A 21,598-nucleotide genomic window follows, 5' to 3' on the forward strand; every position below is an offset into this window, starting at 1 on the left:
ACTGGACATGACGGAAACATCAAGACTCATAATTAACTCGGTAAACAGAACATCAAAGATAATCTGGGTTTAATCTTAAAATGCATGTTATGAAAACATCAAAGATATTTTTCGGTTTTAAATCTAAATGAATGCGCTCTGGGATCAAAAGAAATGTAGTTTCGTATTTGTTCGCGGTGTATTAACGTCCTAGCTCACCGGGGTCAAACTCAAGGCCCGGGGGCCAGATAGCCTAACCCTAACCCTAACCCGCCACATCATTTTATGTGGCCCGTGAAGACAAATTGTGCATCAAATTCGTGTGAATTGCAAATTGTCTTCACTTTTACTATATTTTTTTAAATATTTGACCACTTTTTTTCTCGTCTGATTTGAAATCGAGTTATTTGTTTTGTAGCTTTTACTGTATATAATATGAGGTGCTCATACATTTATTCATAATGGCCCTCTGAAAGAAGCTACAGTGCGGCCCGCGAAAAAAACGACTTTGTCCAAGCTGTATAGTTGATGTGAGAGTGGCAACAGGCGGGATATAACCGGCCCCCGATGCCTAACCCGGGCCCTCGTCCACCAACCTGTGCTCCTGACCTACTTTCCCGGCCTCATCCGTCACGCTGGAATCGTACCCCCGTGAATCCCATTTATCGCTCCTGGCTTTTTTTTTTTTTTTTTTTTATTACTAACCATCCGGCATTTGAATATTTCATCATGGCGGCGTAACGCTTTCAACACGGAATGTGATTTAACCGCAGCGGCGGTACACGGGACTGACAGCGTGATTATTGCTGTCAAAAAGTGATACATGGTCCGTGTCGTAACATGGAGCGATGAGACGGGAGCAGGACGGCCCTCGCATCTCGTAAATTTGCCGCACAAGTAGCGAGGGAAGCCGCCGTTAATTTTCCTTTCTTTTCTAAATTGATTAGCGCATCAGGATGGCAGGCTAATTGCCAAGATTGGTCGTCAGACGTGTAACAGTTCCAGACTAGTCTAGCCAAACCTTCTTGTTTCTATTCGGTGCACGAATGATAAAAATGTTTGAGGATTATTGAGCAAGAATCCAGGTTTGACGATTGGGTACAGAAGGTGAATATCATTCACGGGGGAAATGCGAAACAATCTGGTTTGGCGCTCAAGCAGCTGTTATTTCAAACGGATTAATAATTGTAACTTTACCACATGCCAGACCTTCTTGTTTACACTTTTAAGGATTTGAACCCCATTTTAAAGTACTGCTGATAGTTAGAGGAGGTGTTAGCATGATGGTATGCTAACCCTCAGCTAGCAATTAGGGGTTAAAGGTCTCTGGGAGCAGATGTGTTGTTGTTGTGCAGCTGCAACCCGCCTGCCAGCGTCAATCGATACCGGCGGATACGGGCCATGAGCCCCCCCCCCACCTCCCGCAACCCCGGGGGAGTCAATCACACGGTCACATGATCAATACTCAGCGTATTCCTTTATTAGCTCTGCAGCAGCAGCAATCACGTGTTCCTCCTGCACTATGTGACTCTTTTTTTCTTTTTTAATGGATAAGCTTCTTGCTTAGACATTCGATAACCATTGAATGCTTGAAAATGTTTTTTTTTTTTTTTGCTGCTCTAGCCTAGAAGAAAAACTAGGAGGGGTAATTTACTCCTACTGTAGCACTTCTTTAATAGACTCCTATTGGAGTGCCAACCAAGCAGTTTGGCATTTCAACACCAAAGAGCAGCAGGTTGCACCTGATGAATAATGCGGACATGTCGTTGATGTTACCTATCAACCAAATGTGAACAGGTTATCTTCTCAGAAGCGGATCAATCGAGTACGGCGCACACCTCGGTAAGCGTTTAAACGGCCATTGATGCGTCTGAGCGTGCAATTGCCGTCACGTAACAATGTTTCGGCGCTCTGTGATTGCTGAGAAAATGATTGCAAAATGATTGTTAAACCTAGAAGAGTGCTGACAGGGAAAAGGTGCACGACATAGAAAAAATCGATAGGTTTTATTTTTTTTTCAATTGCTCAGGCGGCAAATAGAAAAGAGAAAAAAGAGTGGCAGACAGGAAGAAAAATTAAACTAAATTGTTCTTTTTTTTTTTTACTGCCCAAGCACCTGACTAGAAATCATAATGAATGGTGGAAGAAAAACAAATTATGATTAATTAAATTTTTTTCACCACTCGAGTTCCAATAAGGAAACACAGCAGAGATCACTAGCAAAAACAAATAAGAAAAAAATTCAAAATCTCATAACATAACCTCGGTCCTGTTGGTTTTTCTCTACCATCTAAGGAAACAAGGTGAAACCAAAAAGAGGTCACACGGGGACCACCAGGACCACCACTTTCACGCATGTAATAAATCTTATTTTTCAACCAGTCGACTTGTACTTTGCGACAGGAAACACTCGCAGATGGTGCGCGACGTTCACACAACAGCCTAACAAATGGAAAGAGTAAACGAAGTCGACAGTCGCTCCCCGAGTGGAACATCCGGCAGGTTCCGCCATTGCGGAGAAAATAAATAGGCACCTCTTCTCAGGACAAAAAAAACGAAAACATTACGAGTAAAATAGGTGCCTTTGACATTCCAGCACCACAAAAAATGCAGAATGGGCACAAAGCGTGACGCGACCATCGGGATTGAATTGACAAATAAGCCAATGTTTGCCTTGATCTGCACGCTTCAGATAAAAATGGCGGACGAATGAAAAGCCAGACGAGCGTAGCAAAGCCTACATTCCCGCCGTTGGAACCTGAACAGGTGTTTTGCGAGGGAAAACAGATTAGGAGTTCATGTGTGGTTATGTTTAATCAGTTAATGAGTCCATCGGGTTGGACTAAAGTCTGTGAATCTTAATTGGTCGATTTATCCGCAAACTGTCCGTCGCCGGCGCTTGTACGAATAAGTGCTGAAAAAGGTATCGCTGTTTGACATCAAGGCCAAAACAAACCAGCTCATTCTTGTTTTGCTTTCTTCTATTTTACAGCACAAAAGACCACCAAACACAAGAAAAAGACGCATTAGTCACTGAAGACGATAATTTTTTTTTTTTTTTTTCTCTCGCCTGATGTCAACGTTGCGGCTCTTTTGTTCAATACAGTACACACAAATGTCAACAAAAGCCTTTTTTTTTTTTAACCCACCTGATTTTTCAAGTTAGCAAAAGTATTGGAACATAGCTGCTCAGGTGTTGCCTTTTAAAAAAAAAAAAAACTTCAACATTAAAAGCAGTGTTTTGTTTTGTTGACCTGTGAAAAATGCATTTTCTGTTACAGAGCAAACATGAAGGTCAGAGAGATGTCTACTGGAAAAAAAAACAAAAAGCATCTTGAAGCTGAGTCAAGAGGGAAAAATCGATCAAAGCTATTGCAAACATTGGGTGAAAGCAATAACGCAATTTGGATTGTCTGGGAAAAGTAAGAAACTACTTCACTACCCTTCAATGACGGATGTGCATTTATGTTCTTTATACTGTATTCCATGTCAGGGCTTTGCACAAACATGTCAGCAAGGTCTCTGCGCCGTCGGGTTGAATTCATCGCTGACCTATGCTTCTCATTTCCGGCGCACCATCCAAGGTCTTAAACAGGAGCAGGCGTGGGAGGGCGCGTCGGCGTAGGTAAAGCATTGAGGTGAGGCCAAGAGAGTCTTCCAGCAGATCCGAGTTATGAAAAATGACCGCTTTACTGCGTATACCCTGAGGATAGAATTCAAATTTGAAAAAAAAATGTCAGAGGCTTACACTTTGATATAACAAGAGCATGTTTGGAAAAGGTCACGCTTGTCATATCTGAAACTCTGGCATCCATTTTAGCTCCTTAGTACCATCGGGTTCTTATTTTCAAAATAGGTATTGTTACAGGGGACATATTATACTGTTTTTTAACACAATTTAAAATGGTTTCCTGGTCAAGAATAATGCACATCATCAAGAGGTAGAAGAAAAGTATCTCAACATTTTCTGACTGTATTTCTATTCCCATTATTTTCTATCGGTGGATAAATATCCCCTTCTAATGGGAAAATTATTCTATCATGACTGGCATGTGTAATTTCTGGAATATTTTTATCCTCACGTCTGAATGCACTCTGGTTTATGCCTCGTTGAAACAATTAGAATATGCCACGAATCAATTTGCACTGTGCAGCTGAGCGCCATTTCCCACTTGTACCTCGTCTTCCTCTTCTGTTTCAGATATGGAAGCAAGGTGCATGGCTAATTAAAGCGATAATTACTTTTCGGCTCTGTGAATGACTGTTGCTTTAAACGGGGGTCTTGAGGGTACCTAACATAATGTGGCCAAAGGTCCAGTGTGTCTCTATACCTCAGAATTCTACTCAATATGAGGGACTATTCTGCCATCTAGTGGCGAATGAGTCTTACTGTAACATACTATGCAAGTTACTAAAGCTAAAAACTTAACTTTCATTTTGTTCATTTGATTTTTAATCAGCCTATCTTCAGGCTTACAAATGTAGTTTTGCAAACGGAGGCGATTTATCTGACTTTTTATTTTATTTTGTAAATTTTTGATTTATATTTTTTTGGGAATATTTAGTAAAAGGTCTTGCATTTGATCAAAGCGGCCTTCAACACTTCTTAAATTCAGCTTCTACAAATCTGCAAGCACCCTGCTAATACTGATAATTATGAATTGTATAATGTCAACCTATCAAACGATAGATGCAGCTCTATTTGCATTGCCCCAACTTGACCCTCTTTGCAAGTTAGCCAGATTATTTTTAAAAATTCCAAACAGAAAATAAATTCCAGTATGCAAAAAAATCTAATTAACAATGGTGATGAAAGGAAAATTGTAGAATGGTATTTAGTATGCATCCCAACTGAATGATTAGCATCAAATTTAATGCTAATGTCCCGAGAAATGCAAAATTATTCTCTTTGAATTCCTTCTTTCCTAAATTTCCAGTATACATTATAGCCGATGGATCACTTCGCATTTATGAATAACCAACACAGTACAGTAGTTTCCTGCACTGCAGATGTTAAATTGAACGTCAATCAACCAAAAGAGGGCGGTCCGTTGTCTCCATCCAAGCATTTCATTTGCTAATGTTCTTACCGGTAACGCCTTTTAATGTGTTTCTATCTTTTGATTGGTCTAAATCGGCGCAGCAACATGATACGTCATTGATACGAAACGCTTTGATTGGCGACTCGCTTGCCCCACATTAAGCGAAACGGCTAGGCAGCTAACGCAAACAAGCCCGGGTAAGCTAAAGGGGGAGATTGATGCGTGTGCTTTGTTGTGCGCTCATCTTTCTGCTCGTCGCCATCCTGTTTGCCGTCAGAAAGCCCAGTCTTTACAACTGTTACATTTTTTTTCTCCAAGGTAGTCACAAAACATTTTCAAAACTGACGCTGCCTTGGTGAAGGTAGGGCAGTTTTCTTTTCTCTCCCCGCGACGCAAACGCCGCACCGGCTGATCCAAAATGGCGTCGCGGTAGCTGACAAGTGAAAATTTGCTATCTAGCAACGCTAGCCGGTAGCGTGTTAGCATCCGAGATGGCTGCTAGCTAAAACGGCGTCATTGCGTCTTTGATACAACTCTATTTCGGTGCAATTTATCGATAAACGGTCAGTATAAGGTCGAGTGTGGTGTCCGAAATAGGACTCCGGCCAAGCCGGCCGATTTACCCCGCTCCGTTGTAATGGAACGTCAATGCACCCCAACCCGATTCGCAAATGTTGTCGCTTTAGACATCTTGCATAATCTAATTTTGGCAACGATTAGAACGTCATTGGATACTAGTTTGTCGGTCATTTCGTTATTTTAAACGCTTTTAAGCAAACTACGACGTCTCGTAAACCGGCTGAGTTAGCAGTTAGCATTAGCCGGCTAGAGACGGGGGGCGTGCTTTGTTCTAACAAAGACTCTCACGAATGATTTATTCTACGTTTTGTCAATCGTGTCCAACCCTTCGCCGAGAAATTTAATGTATAAACACGGCATCATGCGCGCATTTGCCTCATGAATGCTTTCATATTGTGCGTATTCGTCAATGACGAGGCCAGTGTCCAAACTGGAAGCTTCAATCTATTTAAATTTGAAATAAAACCCATTTATTCTCTTTTGGATTATTGATCGGGATCACTGTGTGATTGCTCATCTCTTGACTGGTTCTTTTTCTTCTCCAGCACCGTTTCCCCCCCTCTCCCTTCCTGTTATCCTTATTCTTTTCACTATTCTTCATTGTCAAGCCGCCAAAGTGGAGAGTGTGATTGCAGAAGGGGGTGCTTCTCGTTTCAGGTAATCATAATCCGCATGTCGTACTGTTTCTCTATTTTTTTTTTACCCCCTTCTTCTACTCCTCCGTATCACTTCCGGCTGCATAGAACAAAGCAGGATGTGGGAAAGGCTCAAAATGGCTGTGCAGCGTAGGCGCAAAGTGAGGAGGAGGTGGGGGGTTCTGTTGATACGAGCCTTGTGATGATTCGAGTCCTCTGGGTGGTGGATGGCAGCACAAGCCCACCGCATTGTGCATTCCATCGACTTGCGAGAGATGCAGTGTTTGATAAAATGCACACGCCCGGCACCACAACCAAAGATGGACTTTTGTAGGCTCCAAGCATAAACAGTGGATCTCTATAACTCACATTAAGGTGCTTGCCGCTTTTGACAAGAATACTGTCATGTTTGCTTTACTGAGTCACAGCGTGCTACCATTTTTGGTATAATATTTAGTTAGAGTAAATAAAAAAACAGATCAAGAGTAAAGAGAAATGTCTTTGTTTAATCTTCTCCAGCTTTTTTTTCTGACCAGAGTAAGCAAAATTGGGCTGGTAATGGTAGTTTAGCTATGTGAGTTTGAAAAACAATAACACCATCTTAAACTTAATTTTGTAACGGAGTTGGTGCTGTCTCTTTTATTTAGCGCGAGGAAAAAAGAAAAGTTTCTTTGTTTTGACAAATGATTTAATTTCGGGATTATGGCTCGGATGGGAATATAGCCTCCCAAAATAAAAATTGAATCAAAATGTTGGTGTCCTATTAGTTTATTATGGTCCTGGTTAATACGTACATCACTGTGAGAACCTGTCGTGGCTTAACCCCAATGCTTTTATCTATGATTTTGAAATGTATTGATAATTATTTATTCCTTCAAGCATCGGCTGCATGCAATTATTTATTCATGCTACTCATGATGGTAACAAATAAGGGCATGTTGTGTTGTAAATCTTAGAGTTTGTCTTTTACTTGTTCTCGCTGATGCAGTGCTTCTTCGGGGGGAGGAGGTGGTAGGGGTGCACCTCAGCACTATCCCAAGACTGCCGGCAACAGGTGCGTTACCGCGTCAACCCGCACTCGTCCTAAAATGTCACCCGCAGACGCTTTGATAGCGCATCAGCGACCCGAAACTGTCATTAAATTGTCTTTGGGCTCCCGCAGCGAGTTCCTGGGGAAAACCCCAGGGCAAAGCGTTCAGAAATGGGTTCCTTCACGAAGCACTAGACGAGATGCCAACTCCAGCAACGAAAAAGAACGGCACGATGCCATCTTCAGGAAAGTGAGAGGGTAAGCAAATGTGTGTTTGGACAACATGAAGTTATCAAAACTGAAACGGGAAGGTGACTTGTTTTCTTGGTCGTCACACTGACCCGTTTGTTTTCCAGCATACTCAACAAACTCACGCCTGATAAGTTTGACAAGCTATGCCTTGAGCTCCTGAACGTGGGCGTAGACTCCAAACTCGTCCTCAAAGGTATCATCTTGCTGGTACGTACGGGCACACACGACGACGCTCAAGCCGGACGGCGTACGCTTCCACCGGCCGACTCTTGACCGATCGTTCCGTGTCCTGCAGATTGTGGACAAAGCCCTAGAAGAGCCCAAGTATAGCTCGCTCTATGCTCAGCTATGTCTGCGTTTGGCAGAGGACGCACCAAACTTTGATGGCCCTTCGACCGAGAGCCAAACCTCCCAAAAGCAGAGCACAGTGCGTGTCGTTCCTGCAAAATCTGGGGAATTTGTGATTATCCAATTAATACAGTTTTGTGTGCATTTTTTTACAGACCTTCCGGAGACTGCTAATTTCCAAGCTTCAAGATGAATTTGAAAACCGTGCCAGAAATGTTGAAAGTAAGTACTTGGTGAATTGACTGTGTTATTTCAGTTTCGCTCGGCCCCCCCACTGACCATCTCGTCTCATCCCTCAGTCTATGACAAACATGACAACCCTCTTACTTCTGAGGAGGAGGAGCAGAGAGCCATTGCCAAGATCAAGATGCTCGGCAACATTAAATTCATCGGGGAACTTGGCAAACTCGACCTCATCCATGAATCTATCCTTCATAAGTGCATCAAAACGGTACGTCTCCCCCGGAGTCTTTGGAAAGATGCCACACGGAAACCCTCGCGTGACCCTTCTTTCCCTTCAAGCTTCTGGAAAAGAAGAAGAGAGTCCAGCTTAAGGATATGGGCGAGGATCTGGAGTGTCTCTGTCAGATAATGAGGACTGTCGGCCCGAGACTCGACCATGAAAAAGCAAAGGTGAAGCAAAGCCGTTCAAGGCGGCGCCATATTGTTCTTCAGTCGCATTGCAACAAGTATAAAGAATTATAGCACAATTAACTATAATTAATTTAATTATAATCGTTGAGTTTTTTGTGGCATTTATTAATAGTAACCCATTTGTGTAAGCTGAATGCTTTTTTTCTCTTGCCACAGTCTTTAATGGATCAGTACTTTGGCCGGATGCGATCCTTAATGAACAACAAGGATCTGCCAGCGAGGATCCGCTTCCTGCTGCAAGATACAGTGGAGCTGCGAGAGAACAACTGGGTCCCCCGCAAAGCTTTCCTCGACAACGGACCAAAGACGATCAACCAGATCCGACAGGACGCAGTAAAGGTCAGTAGAGGTCTTGGACGAATGCTCCATTTTTACGAGCAGAAGGTTTGTGTGTTGTGTTGTGAGTGTTCCTTTTTTTTTAATGGACATCTTTATGCCTTTAGGATTTGGGCGTTTTCATCCCAGCAGCTATGTCGCAGGGCATGAGGATGGACTTCTTCCTGGAAAGCCCCTTCATGCCCAACAGAATGAAATTGGACAGGGAGACGCTCGGCGGATTGGCCGACATGTTTGGACAAATGCCAGGTAGGAAACATTCGGGATACTCGCTTGTATGGCGTTCTCATTTGCTAAATTTACTTTTTTTTTATGACTTGCTCATTGACGTCCGGCCTTCTCTCAGGTAGCGGAATTGGAACAGGACCGGGGGTCATTCAGGACAGGTACTCTCCGACCATGGGACGCCATCGCACCAACCCGCTCTTCAACGGCCACGGCGGCCACATCGCTCCGCCGCCGCAATCGCAGTTCGACATCGGGCCCAAGTCCTCCTTCGTGAAGTCCAACCAGGTGAGCCAGCGCTTGACCTTTCCTGGCCTGTCCAAAATGTCTGACTGTTCTATCTGTGCAGGTTCAGAACCAGCATTTCCTCAGCCAGAGCCAGAACCACGCGGCCCAGCAGCAGGTCCAGTCCAAGGACTTGCCCCCACGCTTCAGCAAGAAAGGACAGCTCAACGCGGATGAGGTAACTTCTCTCTGCCACTCCCGCTGGTGTGTCCTCCCCCTTGTGCTCACTGATGACAAAAAGACGCGTTATTCTGAGGAAACAAACCGCCACCAGTCCTCTCCTCCTCCATCTTTCTCTCCTTCTTCTTCTGCTCCTCTTCCTCACACTGGTTGGTGGTCCTCTGACTGTGATTATGAGATCTGAGGGCATGAGCTCTGTTGGTGCTCAGATGGTGGTTTTGTTTGTTCAAATGTGACACAAATGGCTTTTTTTTTTGTGTTGTTGTTGTTTGCGCATGGCCTCCCGCAGATCAGCCTGCGGCCGGCTCAGTCATTCCTCCTCAACAAGAGCCAGGTTCCCAAACTCACGCCGCAGATCCCCTCCATGATGCCTCCCAGCGCCCAGCCCCCTCGCACGCAAACCCCACCCCTGGGACAGGTGAGCTGGTGTCACATTGTGTGTCCAATTGTGTAGAAGATCAATTTTCTCTATGACCAAACTTGTAACTCAACTTTTTTTGTGATTTCCTCTGCTTCCACCTCAGTCCCCTCAGCTCGGCTTGAAAACCAACCCGCCGCCCATTCAAGAGAAGCCTCCCAAGACCATCAAGAAACCACCTCCTGCCAGGGAGGAGCTTCTGAAGATGACGGTAGGTCCACCAATATCATCGTCAAACTAAAACTGGCCAGCTTCACTGTGTTCTTCACACCATAGTTTCACTCTTCTTTTGGAAGGGCTACCATGTTAGGGTGCCTCGAGGAACCTAAAATATATTCATTACAGTTAGGTCATTTCTTGGTGAAATATAGAAATAATTTACTCAGCAAAAAAAATATGTACACACATTTGTATGCCATGAATATTAAGAGGCTCATTAAGCACCTGTCTAATGGATATGCTGACATGAAACTTTCACAACTTTAATGAATTCATGTATGATTTCCAAAGGAGGCGACCATGAGCGAATACTTAACCAGCAAGAACCTGAGCGAGGCGGTCAATAGCGTGCGTGAAATGAAGGCCCCCAAGCACTTCCTTTCGGAGATGCTGAGCAAGATCATCGTGTTCTCGCTTGACCGACCCGACGAGGACAAGGAGCACGCCAGCAGCCTCATCCACGCGCTGCGACTCGAGGGACTCATCACTGCTGAGAACTTCATGCAGGTGCACGTGCTGTCAAAAATCTTGTCTCCAGGAACATGATGGCTGCATGATCACGTCTTGTCGTTGGACAGGCTTTTCTCAACGTCCTGGACCAGTGCCCGAAGATCGAAGCCGACGTGCCCCTGGTGAAGTCCTACCTGGCCCAGTTCGCCGCTCGGGCCGTCATCGCCGAGCTACTGAGCGTGGCCGAGCTGGCGCACCCGCTGGAGAACGGCACCCACTTCCCGCTCTTCCTGCTCTGCCTGCAGCAGACCGCCAAGCTGAAGGACCGCGAATGGCTCACCGACATCTTTCAGCAGAGCAAAGTTAACATGCAGAAGATGCTGCCCGGTAGGTTCTCGATGACCATCCCTTCCCGGTCCGCCATCACTCCTAACCCCTCTCGGTCCGCCGTGCAGAAATCGACCAGAACAAGGATCGCATGCTGGAGATCCTGGAGGGCAAGGGCCTGAGCTTCCTGTTCCCGCTGATGAAGCTGGAGAAGGAGCTGCTGAAACAGATCACGGCAGACCCGTCTCCACAGTCCATCTACAAGTGGATCAAGGACAACATCTCCCTCAAGCTCCACACTGACAAAGGCTTCGTCAACATCCTCATGACCAGGTGAGGGGGAAAAGCTGCAAAACCTTGACCTCCAAATATGAAGAGCTAGCACCTCGCAAGCTCTTTTGTCAACTTTTTTTTACGGTCTCAGCTTCCTGCAGTACATCGCCCAGGAGCTGTGCATGCCCGAGGGCGACGAGCAGCTGTCGGCCCCCTCCAAGGAGCAGATGGAACAGGAGAAAGCACTGCTGTTGGCCTTCAAACCTGTCATGCAAAAGTTCCTGCACGACCACACCCAGCTACAGGTCAGCGCCCTCTATGCCCTGCAGGTGCACTGCAACGCCAACGGCTTCCCCAAAGGCATGTTGCTGCGCTACTTTGTCAACTTCTATGACATGGAGATCATTGAAGAAGAAGCCTTCCTTGCATGGAAAGAAGACATCACCCAAGAATTCCCTGGGAAAGGAAAAGCTTTGTTCCAGGTATGCCCAAAAATTTGTCAATGATTAAAATAATCACGCTTGCCAAATTTTCGTTTATTTCTTACGAGTAACTTTGACATTGTGCTTTTCAGGTCAATCAGTGGCTCACGTGGTTGGAGACGGCCGAGGAAGAGGAGTCCGAGGACGACGGCGATTGAAGAGGCGCCGGCCGCACATTATTACACTTTGCCTTTTCCTACGCGCTCACCTCCAGCATTGATCGATCGATTAACCACTAACGAGCGACACTGCCGCGTCTAAACCCTCTTCCTCCTCCCATTCTGTGGCCACTTGTGGAGTGACTCGACTTTTTTTTTTTTTTTTGGGTAACACTTACCTCTTTTTGACTAACTCGCCCCCGAGCAAACGTCAAGGTTGTAAAATCATTTGGTTTAGTCAGCTATGGCTTTTTTTTTTTTTGCATCAAAGTTCCTTCTCAACCAATCACCAGTGACTTTCTACCTCTTAAGGGGCTGGTCTTTTTGCTCATTTTGAAGAAATCTAAACCACCAAACCCTCTCTGCAGTGCTAAATACGGTATTTCCTCAAATAATAACCCCATTTAGTCACTTGAGAAACGAATGCCTCACATGATATATAATAATTTTGGGGGGGGGGGTTAAACTAATGTTACACTAACAATGTGACGATGGATTGATTTTTCGTTACCATTTAAAACAACAAATAAAGTTTTGTTCTGATGGGTAACTTCAGTTACATTTAGCATTCCGGTTGCTCCACAATGTTGTACGTCATTTTCCCTTTAAAGCCCATTCCGCCCGCCTGAGGTGAATTGTTACAGTCCAAAAAAATGAAGGCCTCACATCCATCTGCAGTCTATTAGCCCGTTCCTGATCGCTATTTTCAGGAAGTACGGCAATAATCTCTTAATTTAAGTGCAACAACTGACAACATCATGAATTCATCTATTTTTTAAGGCTTTCAGTGAATGGCTGCTCATTCTCCCCCACTCATCTCTTCTTAAACACTGCTGAGTCATTGTAAGTGAACATCATTGTACTCATAAATCATGATTGTGCACCTGCTTTAATGTCAATAAAGTCAGTAAATGAACACCGATGACATCACTTGTCTGAATCATCGTCCCTGCAGGACTTAATCCTGATCCGTGGGAATCCAGAAGTATTCCACCAGCTTTCTGTTCCCTCGCTGGCTCATCGCCGACTCGGGGCGAGTCCCTTCAAAAGGGGGCAGCTCGTCAAAGTGGGCCAGCCCGCCGCCGTCCCTCGCCGAGTGTGGCGCGCTCACACGGAACATAGTCCTGGAAAGCGGGACAGAATCGAAGGTTGAGGAATTGTGGCAGGGATTAACCACTAGAGGGAGCCAAATAGGGGTAGGTCAACTCAATTTGAATTTGAAGTTCTGGAGTGATGTTTGTTAATTGGTGTAAAAATGAACTTTTGACTTCCCTTTTAAACATGGTAAACTTATTTTCTTTGTTTTTCTATTTCAATAGTTTGATATTTGTTGATAATTGAGAGGCAGGACCTGGATGAGGTCTCCGATTCATCGGGGTTGGCCTCCGACATAGTAGAGATGTAAACTGGGTCGCCTTCCTGTCTCAGAAAGAAAAAAACGTGCAACCATTAAACTAACCTACCTACATAATTTCCAAGAATTCATGAGAATTTGTCTTACCGTAAAGTTTTTTGGCGTACCGTCTTGATTTTTGAGAATTTTCACCCGTTGGTTGCTCTCAGTCATGCACAGGAAGTAGTTCTTGATGTTCACCTGACACTTGGTCAAAATGAAAAGGAAAATACAAAACAAGAACTTTCTTGATTTGGGCAAAAGTAAAAAAATTCTAATCTAACCCATTTTTTCTTCCCTCTACTTCAATAACTCCATTTCAAACCTCACACTTTTGTCCCGCCGCATGGCCTTCATGTGCTCCTGCTCTCTCAGCACGGCATCCAGCGTACCATGCTTCTCCTTCCACTCACGACACTCGTCCGCCCAGTTCCGCCGCTCCCGCTCGGCCAAACGCCGTTCGGCCTCAGCCTCCTCGCGGCCTCGCTCGGCTCGCTCGCTCGCTTCCCGCGCCGCCGCGGCTCGACGTTGCCATTCCGCCTCGCTGGGAACGAGATATTTTGATTTACTACTGCGTGTCGCAGCCAGAAACCAACAGAGCTACATATATTAAACTATTGAATAAATTAAATTAAATATAAAGACAACGAAGCTAGATATTATCTTTGTGTGGCTAAGAAGCTAACATCTTAAGACCACCTGATCTTCCTTCAAACATAAGGTCAGTTAAGCCGTATCATTTTACTAGCCTCTCTTTAAGTTGGTGGTTTTCATCAGTAGTATGTCGCAACTTGTCTCTAAGAGTGTCCCGGTCCTCCTGCAGGTCCTCGTTCTCCCGCTGGAAGGCCTGCTTGTCGGCGACAGCTCGCTCCAGTTTCAGCTGCACCTCAAATAGATTCTTCTCCGTCTGGACCACAACGAGCTGAAGGTCGGATCGCTGAAGACAAAGAAATCGTGTGAGTTTTCTTTCGGAACAAGAATATTAGTTGATATTTACCTCCTTCTTCAGCTCTTCCACTCGTTCTGACAGTCGTGTTCCTTGTTCCTTAGCTTCCTCCCTGTCTCGCTGGCCGGCAATAACGCGGGCCTCGGCGAGGACCCTGCCCCTGTCAGCCACCCCTCGAAGCGCCTCTGCCTCGTCGGCGGCCTGCGAGCACAACGCCGCCCTCTGCTGGCTCTGGCACAAGCGCTGCTTCAGCTAGAAAACACACGTGCGGCTAAAATTGAATGCTAGCCACGACCTCCTCACAGGATCCAGGTCACGTACGTCTTTGACTTGTGCCTGCAACTCTCGGTTGACGCTCCTAAGGTTCTTCGCAATGAGCTCGTTTTCCGAATGCATGGTCATCCTCTCCATGCGAATTTCATCCGACAAGAACTTGTTCTCCTTCCTCAGGTCTTCGCACTCCTGATTCCACGCCAAACACCACAAAAACAGAAGAACAATATTTTTCATTTTTATAATTTTTTTTCTTTGGCCCAGTCTGATTATCACACAATCGATTATCACAATTGTGGTGAAAAAAAAAAAAGATGGCGACTGTATCTCCTCCTTACCTTCCTCTTGCGAACTAACTCTCCCTGCAGGTGGTTGATGTGCAGAAAGGATGTGTTGGAGGTCACACCGGCACTCACGGGCCTCACCACTCTCAGTGGCCTTCGGGTCGGCCTGGAAAGAAGTCTGACCCCCTCCTGCGAATCTGTGGTCCCAAAGCGAACACCACTCATGGTGAGGGACTTACCAAGGCCGTCGTCGGAAGAGCCGGACGAGCGCAGGTCCGTGTGGGATTTGGCTCGGAGCGGCATTTTCTTCCCCCGGAGTGAGGCTTGGCGTTTTATGATGGCTGGGTCATCACCTGAGATTCATTCAATATTCATCACCAGGTAACATGAGAATACTTGGGACACCAGAGAACTTGAACTGTCCTCGTTGTAAAAGCTTCATTAACCCCAAAGGCATTGCTTTGAAGTCACACTTAAATTATATTACAATCGTTTTTTTTTTTTTTAGGACAATGCAGTGACCGATTAATCGGTGAATTAATTTTAAACAATGTCTAGTGAATCACTTCTTTTTGGTTCAAACGATAAAAATATGAATTACATTTGACTTTAACGATACTTTGTCATCTCGTATTTAATGTCACAACAGAGAGAAAAATCGACAAAAAAAATCAAATCAACCAATTAATCGTTCAAGCCTTAGTAATATTATCACCAGAATGATGCTTCTGTGAGAAAAGTATTTTGGTAGGCCTCCCAGATGAACTTAAGTGTTAAAGTGAGAGGAACCACGGGAGCCCAGGAACATTCCGGCGGTAATTCCACTTTTCCCAACAGACCTCTGGCGCTGACCATGCACAAAAATACCAGGAAAGAAAAATAAATTCCTGATTTGCAAACTCAGACTTTATTATCATACTTTGATGATGTGCTTGAGCCGGAAACGAGTTTAAAGACAAATTTGTGACAATGTGTGAAACACAGCAAGACGGTTAGCCATGGAGGTCTTGTCGGTTATCTTGTTAAAGGGGCCATGCTGCAGATTTGACCTTCACTTCCCTTTTCCTCTCGTTATCTGTCGGGTTTGCTACGTTTTTTTTTTTGTTTTTGCCCGCCCCATTGCCTTTTGTGTTCTGCCGCGATAGAACATGGTGGTAGTGGTGACCGGTTCCAACATGTTGACTTGCTTATTGACGCTGACGCTCACCTCGGCGCTCCTCAAAGGTATCCGGATGAATGTGATGTTCTTGGTGATGATTGTGTCATGGCTGCATGAATTTAAAGAGATGCTTTAATGCTTTTTGAAACTTTATTGGAATCAGCATTGGGATCGATACCGGATTTTGTGGAGTGTCATATTGTCTATCCGTTGTGTTTGGAGTCTCCAAAGGTCAGAGCGCCGCTGGGGTTTTCCTGCTTATTGAAGGAGGAGGTTACACCTTCAACTTTACCGCTGCACTCGCCGCTTGTCACTCGCGTCACGCCACCATGGCGACCGTTGCGAACGTGGAGGAGGCACTACGACATGGACTGCAGACTTGCAAGTATGTGGATTGGCGATTCAGTTGGATTTAGATGTTCACTTTCAAGATCTATATTTGATCAATATGACCTTTTAAGATGAATAAATGACCCCCACAATTTTTTTTTTTAACATACAAATATCAAAATGTTTTTAAACTCACACATAATTTAAAAAAAATATTTGTTCCATTGAATTGCTTGACGAGTCCGATCAAACGTTCTGGTCACGGCCCTTATGTTGCCCACCTTTGGGATAAATCTAACAAAATTATGACAAACTACATCAAATCATAAAATACACGTTTCCAGGTTTGGCTGGGTGACGGAACAGGTGGCCGTCATCCCGCGACTTACAGCGAGCAATAAGTGTGGAAACGGCAAAACGGGATTGATCAGGTGGAACGCCAGGACGGATCAGGCTTTCGCCGTCTTCTGCTTCACTCCGACAGGTGGCGGCTCATCTAGACATCCTGCAAACTAGCGAACATAATTCACAGCATGTTTTGTCCTCCACAGCCACCACACCAACGTCCAACTCGTCCTCGTCCACAACGTCGACACCTTCACCAACTACAGCCGTCAAAACGTCCCACCAAGTCCCTATCTCCACCACCACCTCTCCATCTCTTACCCACCATCCCTCCTCCTCCTCGGCCTCTTCGGCCCATGCTCTTCCTTCTCATGTCATCACTTCATGGCCCACTTCCTCTTCCTCCCGCTCATCCTTCACCTCGACTCCGACTCATGCTTCCAATCAGCAAACCCAGAGACCCGTCAAGGCCCCCTTGAGAGGTAAGGTCCAGAAACAGGATGAAGTGAATTCAGTCGTCATTTATTGACAAGTAGGGTTTTTTTTTTTTTTTATGTAATATTTTGCTTTGTAGTGGTTTTGTATGTTAGTTTTTTTCCTTTCAAAAAATCAAAGAAAAAAATCATCTGTGTCTTTTCAGTTGTTTGGATGGTGTTCATTGTCCTCGGCATCGTATTCCTAATGGTGACAGTGGCCGGGGTGTCGTGTTACTACTACAAACTGTGAGTTTAATTCAGATTAGCATTAGTAGCTATTCAAGGTTTGTTGACATATTGTCACTTTGTATGTCATCGATATTCAATTTATAAATATACAGGTGTTTACATTAAGAAATATTGTAAATGTCACTGGTTTTGAATTCACATTTTTAAAATTGATACAAATTATTCAACAAAAATATTTAGGAAAATGCTCAAATTTGACAAAACTACTTTTTCCCCTTGAAAGGAAAAGTAGGTCCTGTAGGTCGCAGGTCCTGCAGGGGGACGATGCGGAGGCAGAGATGTGGAAGCCCACAGACAGCCGCACCAACCTTCACAGAGCACACAATGATTATGTGGAGGAGGAGGATGAAGACGAGGAGCAAAGAGATACAAAGTTTTCCAGTGATATCATGCTATGTGTCAACCCACAAATGAGAAACATCACAGTGTCATAAACATATTAGGAATCATATTTTTTTGACAGTCAGTCTTAATAAAAAACAATCATTTTATTTGAAAAGAAAGATAAGCTCATGATTTTCTAATAAATAAATAAATAGATACAAAAACAATATAATTGAAAATATATTATCCATACAATTACCATTTACAGCGAGAATTTTTTTTATTGCTGTGTCTGTATGACTTGCACTGCTTGCTAGCTCATTGAGAAATAGAAAACCTAAATAAAAATCAACTCCCTTTCTAATTGTGTGAGAGTGTAATGCAGTCACAATTTTCAGTTTTCTAATTCATCTGCTTGATTGCAATTTGCTACTTAATGTCAACATCCATATAAATGTGAACTACGGTGCTATTTCGTAAAAACATCACTGTCGGGTTGATTTTTATTGCTTGATATTGCTTAAATTGCTTAAATTGACTTTGAGGGGGCGGGGCCCCAGTTAAAGTGTATCACGTGTCCGGAAATACATATGTCACAAAATAATAAATGCAACTATTATTTTCCCTCTAACACTGGACTATAATAAAATACAATTGCTTAAGTTCTTTTCTTCTAAATTAAAACAATATATTTACAAAAACACATTTGCGTAGTTCTTCGTTCGCCTGTGACGCAAGAACAAAAAATGACGTAAAACCGAACTACACTACGAATCGTCGAAGAAGATGAGCACGTCACGTGCCCGGAAGTACGCCTCACGCTGGCTTTCAATCAAAATACAAAGACTCACTCCCCTCCCGATATTCGAATGTATTACAATATAATTCCATATTCGTATTAATTTTCTGGGCACGGGTGGCAATATGCGACGTCTTGGCTCAGTCCAGCAGAAAGTATCTTGTGTTTTTATGACGGAAGTCAAAGATGAACCGTCTAGAAAACGTGACTGCCAGGTGAGTGTGCATGACGATGTGCTAGCCTATGTTGACGTTTGATTTAGCGCTGTTAAATAATATCACACGGAGGTAAAATAAAATAAAATGTCGGCTTATTGAGTCAGTGATTGTCATATATTTTTTTAGCCATTCAACATGGTCGCCACTACTATGTTAAACCCCGCTGTAGTGGAAGCAGACATAAACAGCGCACTGGCCACAGAGAAACTGGACGGCACCTGTTGCTATGTTACACACTACAAAGGTAACAAAATTCTGATGAAAACCCGAATCAATTTCGGTCAAGTTGTGGTGAAAGATCTCTTTTTTTTTTCTCCCTCTTCGCCTTTTAAGGGAAACTGCACCTCTGGGCTCGACTGGACAGGAAAGCCAATAAACAAGCAGAGAAAAGATTCAAGAAATACCAATACTCTCACAGGAGCACCAAAGGTAATTCTACTGAATGCCATAAACCAACGCTAATGCTGGAATCTCTTCGAAACATTAGTTTGTCAGTCCTCGTTATTGTCAGGTTGATGTTGATTCATGCAGTCCAGTCACGCATAATCTGATTTGGACAGAAGTTGTCCTAAGATTTTGCGGTAGCTCGTAGATTGCATGTTTAGAACTTGGATTGTTGTTTTTCTTCCAGGTTTTACGTGGAATGTAGAAGAGGACTTTAAAACGGTGCCGGATACGTGGATCCCGGCTCACCGGGTCAAACATCACAACGGTCAGCCTGTCCCTGATGAACATGGACACATTCCAGGTCTGCTGATGTTATGGAACAGGCATTAAAAGCTTTTTACGCTGAGATGACACAAAACATCAACACAACGTTGTCCAGGTTGGGTTCCGGTAGAAGATGGCATCAAGCAGTACTGTTGGCACTCGTCCGTGGTGGATTATGGCGTGGGGACTGTGCTGCTGCTCCGTCCCGTTGCCACCAACGACTACGACACATTGGAAATAGCCGCTGTGCCGCTAACAGATCTCCAAGAACAAACTCTGGAGCTTATCGGGACCAACATCAACGGAAACCCTTACGGTAGTCGTTTTGTACCATGTTTTATATCATTTTGGATGGATTTATGACCACCTTTTTTCCATTGTAATTCATATTGTGACAGGCCTGGGAAGCAAGAAGCAACCCATCCACTTGCTGGTATCCCACGGGAGCGTCCGCATCCAAAACCCACCACCGGTGGACTTCCAGCAGCTCTACTCGTGGTTCCGCAGCAGCGACGAGGGCCTCGTGGAGGGTATTGTGTGGCATTGCGACGACGGCTCGCTCTTTAAGGTGAGGCGGCGCAAGCTGCGATTGCTCGTCGTCATGTGGAGAAATTGACAATAAAGCTGACTTTGACTTTGATTCTGAGGATATTATTTGTCTCGGCAGGTTCACCGCCACCATCTGGGCCTGGAGTGGCCAGCAGAGGACACTTACTTGGGCAACAAGTCGGTGGTGGTCCACGTAGGTGGGACAACGGTCGCAGCCGGCGACGGCAGCAAGAATCTGTTTGTGTCAATGTCCCACCTCAATGGACGCTGTTTCAGCCGCCTACGTGACATCCATTTTGACTTGTGAATCCAAAGTCCACAACATATTCAAACGCAGACAAGCATTCACGCTCTTCATTTAGCTTTCAACAAGCCTAGCATTACAAATCAAATACAGTATGTATTTTTCGTCAAACCTGGCTGCCAGGAATAAATACGTATACGGTAGATTGAGCCCAACAAATAAGACAGGTTGCTTTGTAGGATTGTTTTATTTTGGAACGCTAACAATAAAGATGCTATATCCACAGAATGTAGGAACAGAGGAAGACTGGACTGAAGTTGCTGGAACGTTACCATGGACATACATTGTGGAGTGACTACTTTCAGTCTGCTGCAGCAAAACCAAGTATTCTGCTTTGTGCATGACTACAATGTTTTCAGGGCTTCACGATATATTGAGAAAAATATATAGATTTCGCAACATTGGCCCATGCAATATGAATATTGTATTATTTTTTTCCCAATTCATGGTTCACCCTGTTTAGATGTACGAACAGTATTGCTCTTAAAGTAAACATCAGCTTCTCAACGTGATTTACTTCCTCCTCACTGTACTCCACTCTGGATATCATCTCTCAACACGCAGCTCTTGCTGGAATAGATTTTCATTTTACCTTGCCCTCAAATGAAGATAAACTCCCTCAATCTGACGATAAATTCTAACTGCATTTGCCAGATTCGGAGCTGTCGTAAATCATTTCTTTTTTGAGGTCAACTAGGAGCGGCTCCCTTGAGCCTGCCTAGAAAAAGATGTTTGATGATTATTTGACAGGCATAGCTCACTAATTTGACACACAGGTGATGTTAAAGTGTACCACATTGGTTTGACAAGTTGGAAAATTGTTGTAACTTAAAAATATTGGACAGAACTAAATGCTTGTAAACCATCCATCCATCCATCCATCCATCCATCCATCCATCTTCTTCCGCTTATCCGGGGTCGGGTCGCGGACATGCTTGTAAACCTGTGACAAATTGTACGTTTTGTGTATATATATGTTGTATGTATATATGTTCTAATATTTGAAAAGGATGAATGGTTACAAAAATTGCTAGCAATATCTAATTTTAAAGTGAAGATGATTCGCAATTTAGTATTGAAACAATCGATACACAATTTACTTTCACGGGCCACATTAAATGCTGTGATGGGCCCAATCTGGCCCCAGGGCCTTGACTTTAACACCCATTGTCACATCCAATAAATATAGTAGTACAGTACAGTATTTACGATTAAAAAACAGGTTGTGTGTTTATATTTGCGGGTTTTAGTATGCAATTTATTATGCAATACAGTGCTGTTATTCTCGATTAAAAATAAATGTTTTATGGACTGTTATTTAGCCTTTCCATGCATTGTAAAGGGGGAAATTGATTTTATTTACACT

General features: G+C 44.1%; 4 protein-coding genes, 1 long non-coding RNA gene and 1 other non-coding gene across 8 annotated transcripts; 5 read left to right on the forward strand and 1 right to left on the reverse strand.

Annotated features, from left to right (window-relative positions):
• The first annotated feature begins 1,472 nt into the window (after positions 1 to 1,472).
• Positions 1,473 to 4,211, forward strand: LOC148396977 (uncharacterized). Its single transcript, XR_015859076.1, has 4 exons — positions 1,473 to 1,821; positions 3,261 to 3,401; positions 3,473 to 3,617; positions 4,181 to 4,211. It is a non-coding gene; the product is annotated as an uncharacterized LOC148396977 (long non-coding RNA).
• Positions 4,212 to 5,372: 1,161 nt separating this feature from the next.
• Positions 5,373 to 12,431, forward strand: eif4g2b (eukaryotic translation initiation factor 4, gamma 2b; the record flags this gene model as incomplete). Its single annotated transcript, XM_088378950.1, has 20 exons — positions 5,373 to 5,382; positions 6,146 to 6,257; positions 7,224 to 7,289; positions 7,398 to 7,523; positions 7,622 to 7,724; positions 7,813 to 7,944; positions 8,021 to 8,087; positions 8,165 to 8,316; positions 8,388 to 8,498; positions 8,676 to 8,858; positions 8,963 to 9,104; positions 9,202 to 9,368; positions 9,430 to 9,543; positions 9,835 to 9,963; positions 10,070 to 10,174; positions 10,474 to 10,689; positions 10,761 to 11,019; positions 11,088 to 11,292; positions 11,384 to 11,714; positions 11,807 to 12,431. Coding segments are annotated over 20 exons (2,796 nt in total), but the record flags the coding sequence as incomplete, so codon positions are not given.
• On the forward strand, positions 9,586 to 9,735 carry LOC148396979 (small nucleolar RNA SNORD97). Its single transcript, XR_015859291.1, has one exon. It is a non-coding gene; the product is annotated as a small nucleolar RNA SNORD97 (small nucleolar RNA).
• A 138-nt stretch (positions 12,432 to 12,569) lies between the features above and the next one.
• lyve1b (lymphatic vessel endothelial hyaluronic receptor 1b) lies at positions 12,570 to 18,282 on the forward strand. Of its 3 annotated transcripts, XM_088378952.1 has the most exons (10): positions 12,570 to 12,715; positions 12,828 to 13,068; positions 14,089 to 14,219; positions 14,316 to 15,149; positions 15,914 to 15,992; positions 16,150 to 16,312; positions 16,602 to 16,741; positions 16,809 to 17,084; positions 17,243 to 17,324; positions 17,551 to 18,282. In XM_088378952.1, exons 5-10 carry the CDS (start codon positions 15,917 to 15,919, stop codon positions 17,759 to 17,761), a joined length of 948 nt encoding a protein of 315 aa, XP_088235078.1. In that variant the 5' UTR covers positions 12,570 to 12,715; positions 12,828 to 13,068; positions 14,089 to 14,219; positions 14,316 to 15,149; positions 15,914 to 15,916; the 3' UTR covers positions 17,762 to 18,282. The 3 variants fall into 3 exon arrangements, with proteins under 3 accessions (XP_088235078.1, XP_088235077.1, XP_088235079.1); XM_088378951.1 differs by having other exon boundaries at positions 14,316 to 15,992; XM_088378953.1 differs by lacking the exon at positions 15,914 to 15,992.
• On the reverse strand, positions 12,766 to 15,071 carry LOC148396981 (uncharacterized). Its single transcript, XM_088378954.1, has 8 exons — positions 14,823 to 15,071; positions 14,533 to 14,673; positions 14,263 to 14,463; positions 14,011 to 14,202; positions 13,596 to 13,805; positions 13,374 to 13,472; positions 13,224 to 13,291; positions 12,766 to 12,996 (listed from the first exon to the last, which is right to left on the reverse strand). The coding sequence occupies exons 1-8, from the start codon at positions 15,069 to 15,071 to the stop codon at positions 12,831 to 12,833; spliced, it is 1,326 nt and encodes a 441-aa protein (XP_088235080.1). The 3' UTR covers positions 12,766 to 12,830.
• A 145-nt stretch (positions 18,283 to 18,427) lies between the features above and the next one.
• On the forward strand, positions 18,428 to 20,744 carry rlig1 (RNA 5'-phosphate and 3'-OH ligase 1). Its single transcript, XM_088379420.1, has 7 exons — positions 18,428 to 18,665; positions 18,795 to 18,912; positions 19,002 to 19,097; positions 19,300 to 19,416; positions 19,495 to 19,695; positions 19,778 to 19,947; positions 20,047 to 20,744. Exons 1-7 carry the CDS (start codon positions 18,576 to 18,578, stop codon positions 20,233 to 20,235), a joined length of 981 nt encoding a protein of 326 aa, XP_088235546.1. The 5' UTR covers positions 18,428 to 18,575; the 3' UTR covers positions 20,236 to 20,744.
• Positions 20,745 to 21,598: the final 854 nt, after the last annotated feature.

The sequence above is a fragment of the Syngnathus floridae genome, chromosome 6, assembly GCF_059516105.1.
Source record: "Syngnathus floridae isolate MCC-2025c chromosome 6, RoL_Sflo_1.0, whole genome shotgun sequence".
Taxonomy (NCBI): domain Eukaryota; kingdom Metazoa; phylum Chordata; class Actinopteri; order Syngnathiformes; family Syngnathidae; genus Syngnathus; species Syngnathus floridae.

Excerpts from the sequence above, each read along its gene's own strand:
- LOC148396981 (XM_088378954.1), bottom strand. The coding sequence starts at position 15,071 with ATGCCGCTCCGAGCCAAATCCCACACGGACCTGCGCTCGTCCGGCTCT. Across the intron at positions 14,464-14,532 it reads TGCAGGCACAAGTCAAAGAC|CTGAAGCAGCGCTTGTGCCA; the intron begins GTACGTGACCTG and ends TGTGTTTTCTAG. Across the intron at positions 13,473-13,595 it reads CCATGCGGCGGGACAAAAGT|TGTCAGGTGAACATCAAGAA; the intron begins GTGAGGTTTGAA and ends ATTTTGACCAAG.
- lyve1b (XM_088378951.1), top strand. The coding sequence starts at position 15,917 with ATGGTGGTAGTGGTGACCGGTTCCAACATGTTGACTTGCTTATTGACG. Across the intron at positions 16,313-16,601 it reads CATGGACTGCAGACTTGCAA|GTTTGGCTGGGTGACGGAAC; the intron begins GTATGTGGATTG and ends ACACGTTTCCAG. Across the intron at positions 17,325-17,550 it reads TCGTGTTACTACTACAAACT|GAAAAGTAGGTCCTGTAGGT; the intron begins GTGAGTTTAATT and ends TCCCCTTGAAAG.
- rlig1 (XM_088379420.1), top strand. The coding sequence starts at position 18,576 with ATGCGACGTCTTGGCTCAGTCCAGCAGAAAGTATCTTGTGTTTTTATG. Across the intron at positions 18,666-18,794 it reads CTAGAAAACGTGACTGCCAG|CCATTCAACATGGTCGCCAC; the intron begins GTGAGTGTGCAT and ends ATATTTTTTTAG. Across the intron at positions 18,913-19,001 it reads CTATGTTACACACTACAAAG|GGAAACTGCACCTCTGGGCT; the intron begins GTAACAAAATTC and ends TCGCCTTTTAAG.